Below are 16,647 nucleotides of genomic sequence, written 5' to 3' on the forward strand. Positions count from 1 at the left end.
TGGCCATTTTGTACTTCATACCTTTTCACAGTTGTAAGGACATCCTGCACTGACATAGGATTCACTTAGATGTAAGCTGTGCTTCTCAACTCCGCTCATAATCTCTTCAAAGCTTATACCAAGAAAAGGCAATTTTCAGCTCTGCCAAGCTTTCCCACAGGGCAGCCAGTGGACTCCAAATATTTTCCATCTATTCTGGCCAATCCTATTCATTTTTGGTTTCAGAGTTAACAGCCAGCTACAACTCTCTCCATGCAGCCTTTCCGCCCTCACGGCCAGCGTGCCCCAGGGAATAGGAAAATGGGACCTGGCACAGTTTGGCATGTCTCTTCCGGTAGAGACCATTATCAAAAAAGGCAAATCTTACTGAAGAGACAGTCCTGCTATTTTCTGCTGGGACAGAATGCTCCTCTGGGTGGCTAGTCATAATGTGGCAGCAGATAGCAGATTGTTTCCCAGATAGAGTAAATAATATGAATCAAGCTTTTCTTTTCCTTTTTATTTGAATTTTATCCATTTTAAGGACTTTCCTCCCTTATAATCAAGGCTTATGGGGAAGGCCCTTGTCTTGGCAGCACTGCATGCACCAACACTTCCCCCTTTTGCAATATGGTTCTCAACAATCTGCTATAAAACAAATAATATTCTTCTCATGACCTGCTGTGCTCCAGAAATCAATGTCTACTATTGAAATCAACAATCACTCTTTATAAGGAATTGTGCTTTCAGAAAGTTTTCTTATCCAGGCTTAATGTAAAAAATCTTCTCCTCGCGTGACAAGTCTCCATCTTTTGTAGCTATCTGTGTAAAGCAAAGTATAACTGTTTTGACCCCTTAGTTCAGGTGTTCACTTTGCCAAATGCTGAAAGGAATTGATTATGCATGTCCAAACTATCTGTCCCTTATTTCATCCTGTACGCACTAAGTGCCATCTGTCAATTTCTTTTTCACTCTGGCAAAAAACAGCATTTCTCAGAGAAATGGCAAAAAGAAATGATAAGAGAACACAGGGGAGCAGGAGTATGGCAGCTAAGAATAAGCTATTCAAATGGTGCTTATAGTTCAAAAGAAGGTATTATCCTAGGCTCATGTTACGTATTTATCAAAGTCAAGTATCCACTACAGCTTCAGTAAATATCAGTATTTGAATGAGCTAGGAATTTTCCAAACAAGAAATGTTTGCTGGGAAATACCAGCTGATGAGAACTGGAATGTGTCCAGAAAGTCTATCATTTTCAAAAATGTCTGAATAAGGTCAGCTTGCCTTGGGATTTGAGATCTCCAAGAATGCTTAAAAAGTTCCTTCAAAAAGCTTGCCATTAGGGCTCCTCAGAGCTAGGAACCTCAGGATTTCCAGACTCAACCTCTTACGCAGTGTCCTGCTAGCTCTAGTCCTGTCTCAACTCTCAAGTCTGTCTCAGGCTGGGAGCGTGGCACTCCTAGAATATTTAAGATTCAGAGATATCATTTATTCTGTGGCTCCATAGCAAATAGCGTAGATCAGGAATCTGAACTGGAACAGTCAAGCTGGGCTCTGAGAGTCAGTTGGTTTGAACTTTTTATACAAGATGTCACCTCCTCCTCTCAGTTTTTTGTTGTTTTACAGATATCTTTTTCACAGGGAATGCAATAATTTATACTTCAGGTAGAAAATAAAGACAGCTTTTTGTATCTGTATTTTTGTTTTATCTTACTGCCCTCTAGAGCTTTGAAATGAAATAGAAATAATTTCCTCTAGTCACTGCTAAGAAATATATTAATATAAGTTATAGTTTGTCTCTGAGCTAAAGAAAGTTCAATTTTAAGTCTATCCCAGTATCTGTTAATATAACTGCAGCTGATTTTTTACCCTAGTTTGCCTGAGAAATCGATAAAGTGTTAAGAGTACCTTGGATCCTCTCCTACATCTGACACCTGTCAAAATAAAAATTAAAAGATACTTTAGGAGATCCCAATCCAGAACAGCTGGGGATTTTTCAAAGTCCACGAGGATTTTTCTCTCCCCAGCTACAGACCTCAGCACAGAATCTCCTCATTTGCCATAGCTGCCACTGGTTGTTCATTGCTTGCTGTTTTGTTCTTAATAAATTTTAGTACTAGCATTTGTTGCTTCTCATCCATGACTCTCAATTATAGCTCAGAAGGAAAGTACAATACCAGGTGACAGGCAGTTACTTCAAAAAATTGTTAGTTCTTCCTTTGCTCCCTGGATAAGTAGTCAGACCAAGAATCTGCCAGCTTTTCACAGTCTCTTACTATACATTTTCTCTTCTCTGGCAAGACAAAGCTCTGCTAAATTTTATTTTTTCAAATGTCATTTTGACATCCCAGGCCAAGATGTAAGCTGCTTATCTGCTACAGTAAGCAGGGCAGACATCTGTTTCACATATGGAGGATGTATTAAGCATTCTTTATTCTAACATTCTTTCACCTTCTGACAACAGTTATGCTTTCAAGAGAAAATAATTTTTTAAAATTTGTAGAAATATCTGAATAACATAGGGAGAAAAAGGAAAAGGACTGAAATGTACTATCAAAATGATATTTGTGGTACAGTTGGTTTATCACAGCAAATTTAATCTTAGCTCATGTCACACATCATCACTGCAAATGACACTGAAGATTATGTTTCCCTGATACCATTTGCATAAAAAGAGTAGATAACATATCTGCAATGACATAGGTTTTTCACATCTGTCCCAAATCTGCCTCCAAACTTCTTGCTCATCTTGTAGTGCTGTATCACCACCATCTATCCCATTACCCAGCCATTTGCTACTTTTAAGGTATATTGACATTTCATTCCCTTGAGACAGAAAAAAAAAGGGGGGGGGGTTCATGAGAAGTCCTATGCAGAAGAAAAAGGGTTGAAAAAGTGACTGCATAAGAGGAAAGCTTATAGCAAGTTCTGAAATCTGCTGGATAGGCATAGCAATCCTACATACTGTCTTTCATAGAAGTGTTAATACGATTGAATATAAACTAATTTGTTTTACATCCTCAAAAGGTCTTCCTCATATGACTTCATTCCAGTATTTCTAATGGAAAAGCTACTCAGTACCATCTCAGTAGACATTAAAATATTATGGTTTGAAAATGTCAATTACATGCTGTTCGAGACAGAGATTTTCCCTTGTGTTCGTGAGTCTGAAAGCTTTCCTTATTGCTGATGCTGCAAACATAATGAATCATTCTTTATATTCTGTCATTTAATAGCACCAATTTCATGACTAGGCAAGGCATTTCAAGCCAAATATTGTTTCCTATGTGCAGCTCTCAATTATTTCTGTTTATTTCTGAAATAAGTAAAAACTGATGATTAATATATGTTGAAAATAACCGTATTTCATGGAATTCAATATATGAGTATGTTCTCAAATACTTTTATGGGATAGCAGAGTTCTTCCTATGTTTAACTCTCACTTGACATACATAGTAACAAGCACAGAACTTAAATCTGTGAATCTGTTGGAATCCTATGGTCAGTAGATGGCTAAATTCTGCCATCAGTTATGCATAGGTGTTAGCTGCACAAAAATATAGATTTGGATTCTTGGTGTTGAGCTGATAATTTGTGAGACTTATTAACTTAACATCTTAAATCCTGATGTCTTCATTCTATGTTACTCAAATGTGGAGGCTTTTTTGAAGTACCTTGTCTAATACATCCTTCTGGATTAATTATGCATGGCTTATCACTACCATCTAAGAGTTTTCACACAGTTCTTCCACATCCAAATGTCATCCCTTTTAAATTATGCTATTGCTGATACTTGCAGAAGGATAAAAGAGAGACAAAATACTGGGAGAAGATATCTGGAAACAAACACTCTCTTGCTCATTCCAACAAATAAAATAGGAGATCATAATAGGATCATACTATACTACAGGTAGGAAGGGAGCTCAGGACGTCTTCAGTCCAACAACCCTTCTCAAAGCAGGGTCAGCTGTGTGCTCAACCAGGTTTCTCCAGGCTGTATCCAGTCAGGTCTTGGAAACCTGCTGCACAGCCTCCCTGGGAAACTTTGCTCCACTGTGTGACTGTCCTAATAGGGAAAATGTTTCTCCTTATACCTAGTCTCAACCTTACTTTAACTTGCATTCCGTATCTTTTGTCCTCCTACCACACAGCACTTTTGACAAGCCTGACTCTGTCTTCTCGATAACCTCCCTGCAGGCACTGGGGGGCTGCTGTTAGGTCCCCATGAAGTCATCTCTTCCATCCAGGCTGAGCAAGCTTCATTCCCTCAGCCTCCCCTTGCAGGACAAGTGCTTCAGCCCCCGGACCATCTAGGTGGCCCTCTGCTGAACTCACTCCAGATTACCCATGTCTTTCCTGTACCTCAGTATAAGGCTGAAAACTGCATGCAGTATCTAAACGCAGTCTAACTTGTATGGACTACATCTATTGGCTGTGCTCCTTAATATAGCCCAGAATAGTGTTGGCTGTCCTTGCTGCCAGGGCACATGGCTGGCCCATGCTGTGCTTGCTGGCTGCCAGGACCCCCAGATCCTTCCCAGCAGAGCAACTCCCCAGCTAGTCTCCTGCATGTGCCAGTGCAGGGGGTCACTCCATCGCAGGGACAGGACTCTCTGTCCGTTGAATTTCTTGAGGTTCCTGTTGGCCTGTTCCTCCATCCTATTAGATAGGTGCAACAACTTATTTTTCTGCAGTTGTTGGGGACCTCCCCCAATTTTCCCATCTTCCAGAGATGACAGGCAGCATCCTTGCAAGGACACTGGCCAGTTCTCTCTGCACCTCTCTGATCTTGTGGGCTTGTAACAGTTAAGTTCTCCCACATAATCCCTGACTGAAGTCATCCACTGCTGGTCGTTCTCCCGCTCCTTGAAACCCACCTTGAAGAGTTCTGGGAGACCTTGCTGGTGAACACTGAGACAAGGAAGGCATTGAGTACCTCAGCCTTTTCGGTATCTGCAGAGTTATGGATTTGTCTGTGTGCATAAATATATATATGGATGTGTACATAAACGCACACATCAGTTGCTGTTGTACAGTATTAAAGTGAGTTATCACACTTTCTGTAGTGAGTTACCTCACTAGTACAATCAGCAATTGGAAAGTCATCAATCTTTTCAGAGGAAGCTCTTTCTTTTTCTAACATGATGATTATTTGTATTTCATTGTCATCACCTCATACTCTTTATTTCATTTTAGGATCATCAAACCATTTTAAGAGCATGGGCAGTTAAAGACTTTGCTCCAAATTGTCCTTTGTATGTCCAAATATTGAAACCTGAAAATAAATTCCACATCAAGTTTGCAGGTAAGTGTGAGATTTCAGCCATTTAACTCTTTGGCAGTTTGTTTTTGTAAACACATAAGCAAAGTCAGATTCCCTAGAGATATTTACTACTTGGAAACAGATTAAAAAATGTAAGATCAAAATATTGTAAAAGTCCATGCACTGTAAATGTCATATCAATAGTAAAATATCATGTTTTATATTAAAGTCTTATTCATAAGCATTTAAAGGATTATTAATATGTTGTGTTATATAATGTATAATCTAGAATTATTTCATATATAATACATTGTTGCTCTGTAATTAGAGATCCAGGCTGCTCTGTCAAGATTAGTTTGCTGTATCCATGTCTTTAAACAATTTCTGTCATTTAAACCATACTATTACCAAGGGCCATATGAAGAGAAGAGGTGAGAAAAGGCTAAATTTCATCCATACAAATAGTTGAAAACAATTGAAAAAAATTGAAAATTTCCAGTGGATTTTCTCCCTAAGTGATATTAAAAAAAGATTTTATTTACTTTCAAATATTTTAAAAAGAAAAATATCATTTAGATCCATGAGTATCATCAGTAATTTTACTGAGTATCTTAGAAACTATGAATAAAAAGTAAAATGATGTTAAGAAACGCAGGTAAAATCCCCTTTCATAAGAACAGATTACTAGCTCTAATTTGGCAAATCATTTTTTGCAGTAGGTGAGTGGGTCTCGCTTTCTGTCTTCATACCTGTGTGTATGTTTGTGTATGTGTGTATATATATGTATGTTTTATATATATATATATACACACATATGCATACACATATATATATGCTTATGTGAAAACATGCAATTATGTTCCTAATGACAACTCATTTTATCTATCTTTGCAAAAATATAAGTAGAAGCAAAGCTTTCCATTTCAACTGTAACTTGAAAAATCAGCTTTCCTGAAGTATATTTTGAGCATGAAAAGATTGCTGATTCATGCAAAATTCAAAAAACTCTATGGAGAAATATTAGGCTCCTTCATCATCCCAGAATGTGATGAAAAAGCAAATTTCAGTGCAGAGCAATTCCAGAGCAATAGTTAAAGCTGTAATTTTAAAATCTGCCAGATTTACCATTAGATTGCAAAGAAGGCAAAAAGCATCAATACCAGTCCCAAAGTCATAAATGTGTAGTCTTAGACTATGATAGGGAACAGCAGGGAATATGACTTGTGTTGTGACAAGAATTAAAGCTTTTTTTTCTTCTCCCCCTTTAAAACAAAGAACACCAAGATAATCTCTTCTCCTTAGCTATAGTGACATTTCGTTATCCATAACTGTGGTAAATCATCAGTTCTAATTGTATTATTAATAGAATTCCATTATTCTTAATGTCTTGTCTTTGTAGGAGCTTACACATATTTGTTCTAAGTCTCAAATTGAGAATTTGGACTATATAGTAAAAACAAAAAGCCAAAAACATCCCCTCTTTTTGTAATACTTTCTTCCATTGAGCTTAGCCAATCTGATATCTCACTGTCTTCATTTATGTTCTGTAGTTCCTGAAGGGTTTGAGGAGACATTATGTAGTCTGAGCTTCATTAGCCTCCCTCTAATATTAATTATAGAAGTACAGTATCGTAGTGTTAAATATTTGTATAGCACCTTACATCCAAAAAGAATTTTTGAGCTGATCAGAGATCACAGCATCCATTTCCACATGCTCCTTCATGTCAAACAGTATCATTTAATTTAATATATTTTCATTGCACAACAGTTAAGACCAGAGAATTACAAGCTTTCATACACAGTTAATTTAGTCTTACTGATGCACAACAAAGGAAATTTTAAATGAAATTTTAAAATTGGCCAGGTTACCAACACTATATAAACAGCATCACTGGATGTTTACCTACTGCAAATGGTCAGGCCACCAGCAGTTTGAATCATCACAACATTTGTTCACTTACCTTTTCCTAAGGGAGCTCTATTTTGGTTACTAACCTAGTCTAGCTCTGCTTCATTCTGAGATATGTACCCAGTGGGGGCTGCAGTCTATAGCCCTGTGCAGAGACCTTACCAAGAAAATCTGTCATAAACATATGCAACATTTTTCTAAGTGCTTTTCTTATTATGATTCAGGACTACTTTACTACTGCCTTAATGCAAAAGCCTTCTTTTAAATTTGATTTTCCTTTGAAAAATGACTCTTTTGTTCTGAAGGTTTACTGGATTGATATTGTGCATTTTTATAAACCTGAAGTACTCAGGAATACAATTTCTTTATTTTTTTACACACGGGTTTCAATATCCTAACTGCCAAAAATAAAGTTTCTGAATTTAGGGGGAAAAAAAGACTTTGAGAAAGTTTTCCTAAACAAAATTCTAACTTTAACTACATGGAAAATCTCATGATTAATCTCTTCCTCTCTTCAGTTAGAGTACTAAAACTTACTCTCATTGTCACAGCAAGAGAATGGAGACAGGGACTCCAGGTCTAACTTTTGCACTGGGTAATATAGCCTGTCAGGAAGGCATGCTTTGGTCTTGCCACCTGAACCCAGAGACACACCCTTGCATGCTGTCTTCTCTTTGCATCTGTTATTTTTTACATTAAAATCTAATTATTTTTGTTTAAAATGGTAACTTACATTAATACAGTGGAAATACTTTTTTATGCTTGGATATGACACTTCAATGGAATCTGAAAAACACATTTCCTAAGGGTTTGCCCCAGCAAATTCTTTTTCAAATTCAGCGTATGAAAACTCTATAAATATACAGTCGCTAACATAACAGCTACCAGATGGGTAAGGAAACACTTTATCACTACCGTTAACAATCTTGTGTCTTGAGCTGAAATACTATGATTACCCCTTAGTAATTTCCAACATACAAATGCACTGACATGCCTGTTTTTTCTTTCAGTAATACTGCATTTTCCTTCACTAGCAGTTGCATTTATTTTTCTTACTCATACATACAGGGCTACAAAAGGCCGTGTATCCTTAATGCATCCAACTGGCTCTGCATTTAAGGACAAACATGAAAAATGAAAATTATCCACACCTTAGCAGTTCTGTTTATGCAGTACAGATACTGGAGAAAATTACATACTTCTGAGTTTTATTTATAGCATCTATATATTTTCTAGAAAATATATTAATCACTTTTACCTTTAATATTTAAAAATTACATACAAACACAATTCCAGGAACTGGGGACATATTTTATCGTTGTCTGTTCATTCAGAATACAATGGTGAAATCTGACATTAATACTATAGTAGTTTATTACAAAGAAACATAGCCCAGATTCAATGAAATGGATATTGAATGCATGTGATGACTAATTTATCCAATTACAGATAAAAGTAAGCTAATGGATGGGCAGTTTTCTCTATCTGGTCTGGTAGTTATCATGGTAACTTACAAATTGATGAAAAGTAAAGTTTCTCAGAATAATTTTGCCAGTTCTAGGATGTTCTTACCACAGGGCTGATGCTGCAGGCACAAATCAGTACTTCAAGTATGTTTGATTTTTCAGGAACATTACAGAAGTCATACCTTACTGCACCACGTTACTACATTCATTTGTGACAGAGTTAGCAATAAATTTTCTCTCAATATATATTTTCAATAGAAAATACAGTTTCAGAAAATCCTAAATTGAGTATTTCTTTAGTATGAATGCAATAGAAATAATTCTGTGTGGTAAAATGACTTGACATCTTTAAGATTCAATTCAAGACAACATGCGTTTTCCTCTGTTGGTTCAATGCCATACTGAATGGGTAATTTGGTGATAAGTAGTACCTGATACCACAGGACCTGAAGATTGGGAATCAACAGCAGTGTTTACCCGCAACAGATAAATGAATATTTTAGCACAAAATTCTGTGTTCAACTAATTCATTTCCAGAAGTGGAATGAAATAGAATAAAATCAGACACATTCTAACAATAAAGATATGCATGTTTCTGGAATAAGTCAAAATTAATTCCAATTATTTAAGATTATATTGGTCCAACCAAGAACAAAACATGTCCCAAATAAATAGAGTTAACATCCAATTCTATTCCATAAGACTGTTGAATCTTTATCATTTTGGATCCACAAAAACGTGTAGGATTAGATTTCCTAAAACTTAGTTTTCCAAGCAAGTTTGTGAGACTGACGTTGACATAGGCTGTGATGAAACAGCAGATAAAGTTTAGAAATAAAATTTAGAAGTAAATCTGAATACTGATCTTGAACTTACTGAGCCTGAAAGCTGGTGCTATTCTTTACAAATTAATATTTTACATAGCATTTCATTTCCTTTATTTATTTATTTATTTAATTCCTGAACAGGAATCAACTAGAGCTGTTCTATACAATCTGAAAACTCTAGTTTTTAACAATGAATTAGAACAATATACCTAGTGATGAAAATTAGGGCACCGAGGAACCTACTGTTCTCAAACTACCACTGAGAATTTCAAAAGATTCAAAATAGTTCTGAAGGAATTAGGATATTATTACTATCTCCATTTTACAGAATAGATAAATAGCCATAGAGGGCATAAATTGCTCACACAAGGTCAAGACTACAAGAGAGGTGGAAACAAATCTTAGGATCCCCAGCTTTGTGGCTCCTGATTTAAATACCTGACATGATCTCTGCTGAATCTCTGAAACACACAATATTAAGATGACAGTTGTGGCACAGCAACTTGTTTGCCTGGTGCTTTATTCTCTGCTAATGTAATAAAAATATATTTTACATACCCATTGAAAATAAAACCAGATATATATTAGATAGTATAGAATTTATGTTGGATTTAACTCTGAGATATACTTTTCATTTGCATTGCACCAACCCTGATTTATTCAGTTTCATTTATATATATTTAGGTCAGCATGCACCTTTTGGTTCAAGTACAAGATCTGAAACAACAGGGGATTAAATAATTTCTCTCTGTATTTTTTTCTTGTTTAAGTATTAGATATAACACAACAACATTATAAACAAAAAATAGGGGGAAGGTATTAGGCAAAATCCCATAAAAATTCAAAAATACAAGGATTTCATATTCATTCAATTTCAGGAAGTCAGTATTCATTTTCATAAACCTTTGCATCGGACTAATGTTCATAGAACACAGCTATTCCATCCAAGCAGCAGACTATGCCTTATCCTGTCAAAATCTCTTGTTTCGAATTCAAATAATAGTGCCTAACCCTAAATCCAGAAAAAATAATTTTACTTAGCGTGCAGTAAATACCTTTATTACCTTTGAGAACTTTCTTTATGACTTTGAGTTTGTACATCGATGGGGAATTAATTAAATTATAAGTTTGCACTTATCCTTTCTTATACTTGCTTTAATATTGCCAGGTATACTTTAATGACATTAAAGAGTAGCTTTATTTTCCTTTTCATGCTATCACCAGCACCATGATCTGAATTTTAAGCATAAGTCATACAAACTCAATAATAGTTCATTCAATACTGTAAGCATGTGCAGAAGACTTTGCATTTTGAAGTATAACCCAATATTATGGACTAAATCTAATGATGCTGTTGCTTTCTCTTCTCAGTGCCCTCCTGCTAAGTACCATAAAGCCCAGAAAAAAATAGGTATATCTGCAGAACTGTTCCATCAGAGGAAGTACTATTCTGCAGACATACTTGCCATCTCAGATGGATTCTCAGATAAAAAATGCAAATTTATCATGTATGGAAGCCAGACAAGAACTGGGATAAAAAGAACATGAGGCTGTAATAAATTGGAAATGTAAAAACCAAAAACCATTTGCCTAGATGAGAAGGAGGCAGCAGTTGCTGGAGGAGATATTCAAATCTACTCAAGTGCACTCAAGTGCCGTGCAAACATCCCAGAGCTACTGCCAAATAACCAATCTGCAAGCCAGCACAGCCTACCCAGTTAGCCCAGGCACTCCTCCACTGCAATATCCTCGGTATGCTGCGTCCTGGAAACAAAACTGTATCTCTGTACAACGCTTGATGTCTCTGTACCAGTTCATGCAAAGCTGCAGAAGGCGCAAGAGATATAAACTAGATTACATTACAGAGGCTACTCTTACCAGCAGTGCAGCAAGACAGTGGATGCAGGATTAATAGAGTCATTGCATCTTCTCCATGTGTAGCAGCCAGGCAAAAGTAGGCACTGGATGGAAAATTAACTCTAGTCATGAAATCTGACAGGTAGCCTACACGGGGCAAATCATAAAGAGCTACAATCCAGGTCCTAGTTGGAAGAGGGAGATCCAAAGGCTTGTTGTATCTTTCTTCACTGTTTTATTAGGAGAGAAAGTGACAATTTTGTTCAATGGAAAGTATTTTTGTAAGAAAATCTATATATACTTTTTTACAGATCATGTTGTGTGTGAAGAGGAATTCAAATATGCTATGCTAGCTCTAAACTGTATATGTCCAGCCACTTCTACATTAATCACACTGCTGGTTCATACATCGAGGGGACAGTAAGTATATAGTACCATAAAAACTCTTGCAAAAGTTATAGCTGAGATTCTTCAGAAAGTATCTTACTGTGAATTCCCAGGCAGCTACTACAATACAATTCTTAAAAAGAAATTGGAATTTTCTGAAGAAAAACCCATCAAGATATTTTACTTAAGATATAATTTCAAGGAGAACCCTCCCAAATATTTAACAACTTACTTCACACTATTGTGCCAATTGCACAAAAGAAAATGGGAAAATTGGTATTTCCAATTCAGTAGATTGAATTATGGGTATTTCATTCAGTTCTACTTAGGAACATAAAAAACTGAAAAAAATACTATATTAATTTGGAAATTTTTTATATACATATATCAAAATCCTAAAGACTGAAATTAAGAGATTTTTTTTTTATGCTAAGATATAAAACAGAATTTTCTATTCAGTGCATATATATATATTAAGAAGTAAGCAAACATAAATGTGAAGAGAGGGTTTAAAACAGTAACCATGATGCTGGAAATCGTACGAGATTACAAGTCTCTACAGACTACATAGTAAGACCTCTCTGTATTTACCAAGATAGGTATAGTGTATCTAGTACAAGCTGTGTTACGCTGCATTTTTGGAATAATAAGGTATTCTTATTAAAGCAGCACTGTCAGAGAGAGGTGTTAAAGAGTAAATGTATCTGTAGATGTAGAGTACATGCATACGGACAGTACATTTGAGAGTCTAGTGAAAATACCTATGTTTTATTGTAGTAACCACAGGCCCAAGAATATCTTGATATTTACAAACAGAATTATTTAACCTTTTATGTGGCATTTGCAATATTTCACTGTACTCAGGAGAGGGAACACCAAAATTATGGCTAGAAGTTTTACTACTGAGAACAGAAAATGTAAAGATTTTAATGGCACTCTCTGTACTAGAATCTGTTAATAAGTTGACAACAAAAACATTTCCATGTCTCCTGAGAATCATGAAGAAATACTTTCTTCATATACCTACCTTTCATTACATGGCATATACAGAAATTGAAGCTCTTTCTAATTATACCTTATTGTAAGTACATGAAAGAAGAGTAGTATTCTTAACAGCTGGCAGAGAGTTTTACATCAGCAAATGACATGTGAAAGGGATTCTGTCTTCTGCTGTACTTGAAGACTTTAGCATTTAATTTCTAACTTGGGAAAATTCATCACTGATACAGATTCCCAACTATGATATAAAGTAGCCATAGTATGATTCAAAAGCACTCACTATTTCTTCTGTAATCGGAATTAATTGATAGAATCAGAGTTGTTAATCTAACTGATTTCTAGTCTGGATCTACGCTTCAAAATTAGTTATTGTATACTGGAGCAAGAAAAATATTTTTCATACAAATAGTATCCTATCCCATCAATAGTATCCTTTGAATCCTACCTACAGATACATACAAACTTGCTACAGAAGAATTCAGAAAGATTTGAAAAGTAAAAATGTTCTGTTGCTTTTCTTCTATTTTATTCTGCACTCATTAGAGTATTAAGATCAGATAGGTTTCCAGAATATTGTTTCCTGGAAAAATGGCAAACATAAGATATCTTTTAGAGCATGCATGACCAGGAATGTTTGGTCAAGTTGGTATCACAGATAAGACTTTATTAAGTAGGTAGTTGGATTGATAAGGTAGAAGCATGAAAAAAAATGCTACTTTTAACCCAAATAAATGAACAGTTGTCCACATTCCTAATGAAATCTCATGGCGCATAAGCTTCTTTCCCTGTCCTAGATCTCTCTCTCTCTGCAACAAAAATGGCTGTTCTGTTTCCATAGTATTTTAGATGCATGCAACTATCAAGGCACTGGCCAGAAGATTTCTTGCTATTTGGTATTTCTCTGGGGAAAAGTCAGCCATTAAGGCACTTCAAAATTTCAGCTTCATTTCATTTGTTAATTTAGTGGAGATACAATCTTAACCTGAAGTAGCTTATATTTTAGCAGAATTAAGGAGTAGTTCAGTGACAATTCATAGATTTAAAACATTGTCCCAAATTCTTACAAATGAAATGCCAGCTATTGTACCTACAGATATGTACGAGGATTCTATGTTGTGTTTTTATTAACAAATGTTTTGACATGTTTAATAAATACAAATACATTTCTGATCATCATGAAGGTAAGTACACTGGGAAACTGCTAGAAATTAAGACAATAAATAGCATCAGAACATAACAAAAATAATTGTTCTGTATTATCCTAATTAAAAGGATAATTCAGTAAACAGTAAACAAAAAGAAGTACATGTATGTAAATTAAAAACATCTTCTGGAATTAACATGTGAGGAGACTGTGAAAATGCTTATTTTCTAAACAGCTTTGCTCAGATCCAGTCATCATTAAGGGCAGTTTTTCTGCTGTTAATGTGGTCTTTCATACTAGTTTTCAGATTAAACATATTATATATAAATAATCTAATTGTTTTCTCAATTGCTTACAGAATCCAAGACCCCAGTTTGTAAGATAGCAAAATTTTACCTTTAATCACAATCATAATTTTATTATTGATCTTCATTACTATTTTTCATACTTATTGTTAAGTATTTTTAATCTAGTAATAGAATTCTATTAGGGTTTGTGTTATGATACAAAATATTAGAAGAAAATAACATTTCTGACTTGATAAACTTCATGTGATCTTTACAGAACAGCACCATGGGAAGCTTTTAGACAACTAACTGGAACCAAGCAGACTTTAAACAGGTGAACATTTTATTTTGGAGAGAAAAGTGAAATATGGAACAATTTTCTTTTATAGTTACGTTTCTAGTTCTGTTATTCTATAACTAATGCACTGTCTGTTAATATTGTTGCAATAAAAATCGTTATTTCCATTAATCTTGAAATAAAGTATTTCTATGCTAAGGGTGGAGAAAAATGGTAAATTGAAGAAAAGCAGAACTTGTTTTAAGAAACTGAAAATGAATACATTTCATACAATACAAAGGAGCAGGTGCCAACATTAAAAGAAATGTTCATTAGGAGGCAAAACAGAACACATCTGTCTGCTTTATGTCCTATCTGAGATCTATCTACCCATTACATCCCATCAAGTTCTTGCAAACAGAACTCTATTTCCACATAAAACTTAGTAAAGCTAGAGGTTCATAAAGGCAAGCCTGCAAGTTTTGATGTTACTAAAGGTTTGGAACATTTTCACTGGCACTGCATGTAGACAAAGAACATAGCTGCATGTAGTAACAGATCAGGATAGTCTTAATATGATTAAAGTAATAATTTATTTTCTTACACTAGAGGAAAGAGGGTATTTACTTGTCATAGTGTACAAGGCACAGTAACTAAAAACATTTTTTAGGATTAGGGCAGGATTAGGGTATACTGACAATAGGAAACTGGCAAGCAGATGTGGAAAAGTCTTTCTTATCAATAACGTGACCTAAGTCAAATGGGTCTTTTTCACGTAAATTATTTTGAATGACTCTTTACTTACTTCTAACAAAAACCAAACAAGCTGTCATGGACCATCTGGAGAGAATGCCTTTACGAACAGAAAGCAGACATTGTTGGTTTCACCTCTCATCTTGAAATTGCAGTGAATCTACTTATTATCATGTGATTTTTAACAAATTCAGCCATATTTCTCCTGATACTGAAGTACATAATCTTAAAATGCCTATTACTTAGCAGAAGATGCTCTTTAATGCATTAAACTAATCTTCATGCTTCCGTATTACTAAACGTTGATCTCAAATATTTCAGCACAGAGGACATTTCTACTAGGCATTTGTAGTTTTTATTGCCATGAGATATTGCTCTGATTAATGAGAATTTTATATTAAATTTTAAATTATTCTCTCTATCTGCACATGTTCCAGGGAGGGTCAGCAATCAGCAGAACAATGGCAGAAAATGTATGGCAGATGCTCTGGTAATGAAGTATATCACATTAACCTGGAAGAAAGTACATTTTTTGCTGAGTACGAGGGGAAAAGTTTCACATACGCTTCTTTCCATGCACATAAAAAGTATGTTTATTTTCTTTTCAAGGATTAAAAGAACAAAAAAAAAAAAATTCTTTTGTCCACAACATAGCTCTCTATTTGAAATTGCAATATTATACAATACTCTGTTTCTGGGTTTAAATATATGGCCATTGATGTATTTCAAGGATATTCTTCTGTAAGTTACATGTGGTCAGGTAAAAGCTTATGCTGATTTTGTATAACCCAACTCAGTCTGAATAGAATAGAATATAAAGGATATGTAGGATAAATCAGACAACAAAAAAGACCCATACCGTAGAGACAGAGTATTTTAAAACACCAGACCTTGTCCAAAACAATCTATATAAGTTGTTTTTTTGTTTGTTTGTTTTACTTAGAAGTCAGCTGGAAAAATAGCTTTCTTCATGGGTACACCATTGCATGCTCATTTCATGCAAAATGTTGAATTGTAAAGTGGTACATGCTATATCCTGGTGATTGTCCAAAATAAAAACAATTTCTTCTGTTAGAGTGAACCTTAAGAACATTAACATATCTTCCTTCTTTAGGTTCCGATCATGCAGAGCTTATTCATTGCTGCGTGTGATGTGAACAAACAAGCTAAACATAAATCTTGTATATTCATATATATTTAACACAATGAATCTATATCAAGCCTTAAATATTGAGTTTTTTCTCATATTTCATAAGTGAGAAGATGATATTATTGCTAATTCCTTATTTTTTATCACCAATCAAGTAGATTTCAAAAAGTGAGTAGCAAAAATGAATTCTGAAAAAGGTTTCTGCTACATATGAGTAATGGAACACTTCAACATGATGAATACTTTCTCATATAATATATCCATTTTCTATTAATATATTCTCAGAAGAGAATATTCAGCTGATAAATTAACTGGAACAGCAGTAGAAGAATACTATGAGGATTAAGA

At 34.9% G+C, this 16,647-nt stretch overlaps 1 protein-coding gene across 3 annotated transcripts in view; it reads left to right on the forward strand.

Annotated features, from left to right (window-relative positions):
• The window catches only part of KCNT2 (potassium sodium-activated channel subfamily T member 2), a 155,825-nt gene that overhangs the window by 89,597 nt on the left and 49,581 nt on the right, over positions 1 to 16,647 (forward strand). For 2 of the 3 annotated variants that reach the window (XM_062581257.1, XM_062581258.1), the window contains exons 13-15: positions 5,177 to 5,285; positions 11,614 to 11,722; positions 15,587 to 15,736. In XM_062581257.1, coding sequence (XP_062437241.1) covers positions 5,177 to 5,285; positions 11,614 to 11,722; positions 15,587 to 15,736 — 368 coding nt within the window. The remainder of the gene's footprint in view (positions 1 to 5,176; positions 5,286 to 11,613; positions 11,723 to 15,586; positions 15,737 to 16,647) is intronic. The other variant, XM_062581259.1, reaches the window with a different exon arrangement.

This window comes from Rhea pennata, chromosome 8, assembly GCF_028389875.1.
Source record: "Rhea pennata isolate bPtePen1 chromosome 8, bPtePen1.pri, whole genome shotgun sequence".
Taxonomy (NCBI): Eukaryota; Metazoa; Chordata; class Aves; order Rheiformes; family Rheidae; genus Rhea; species Rhea pennata.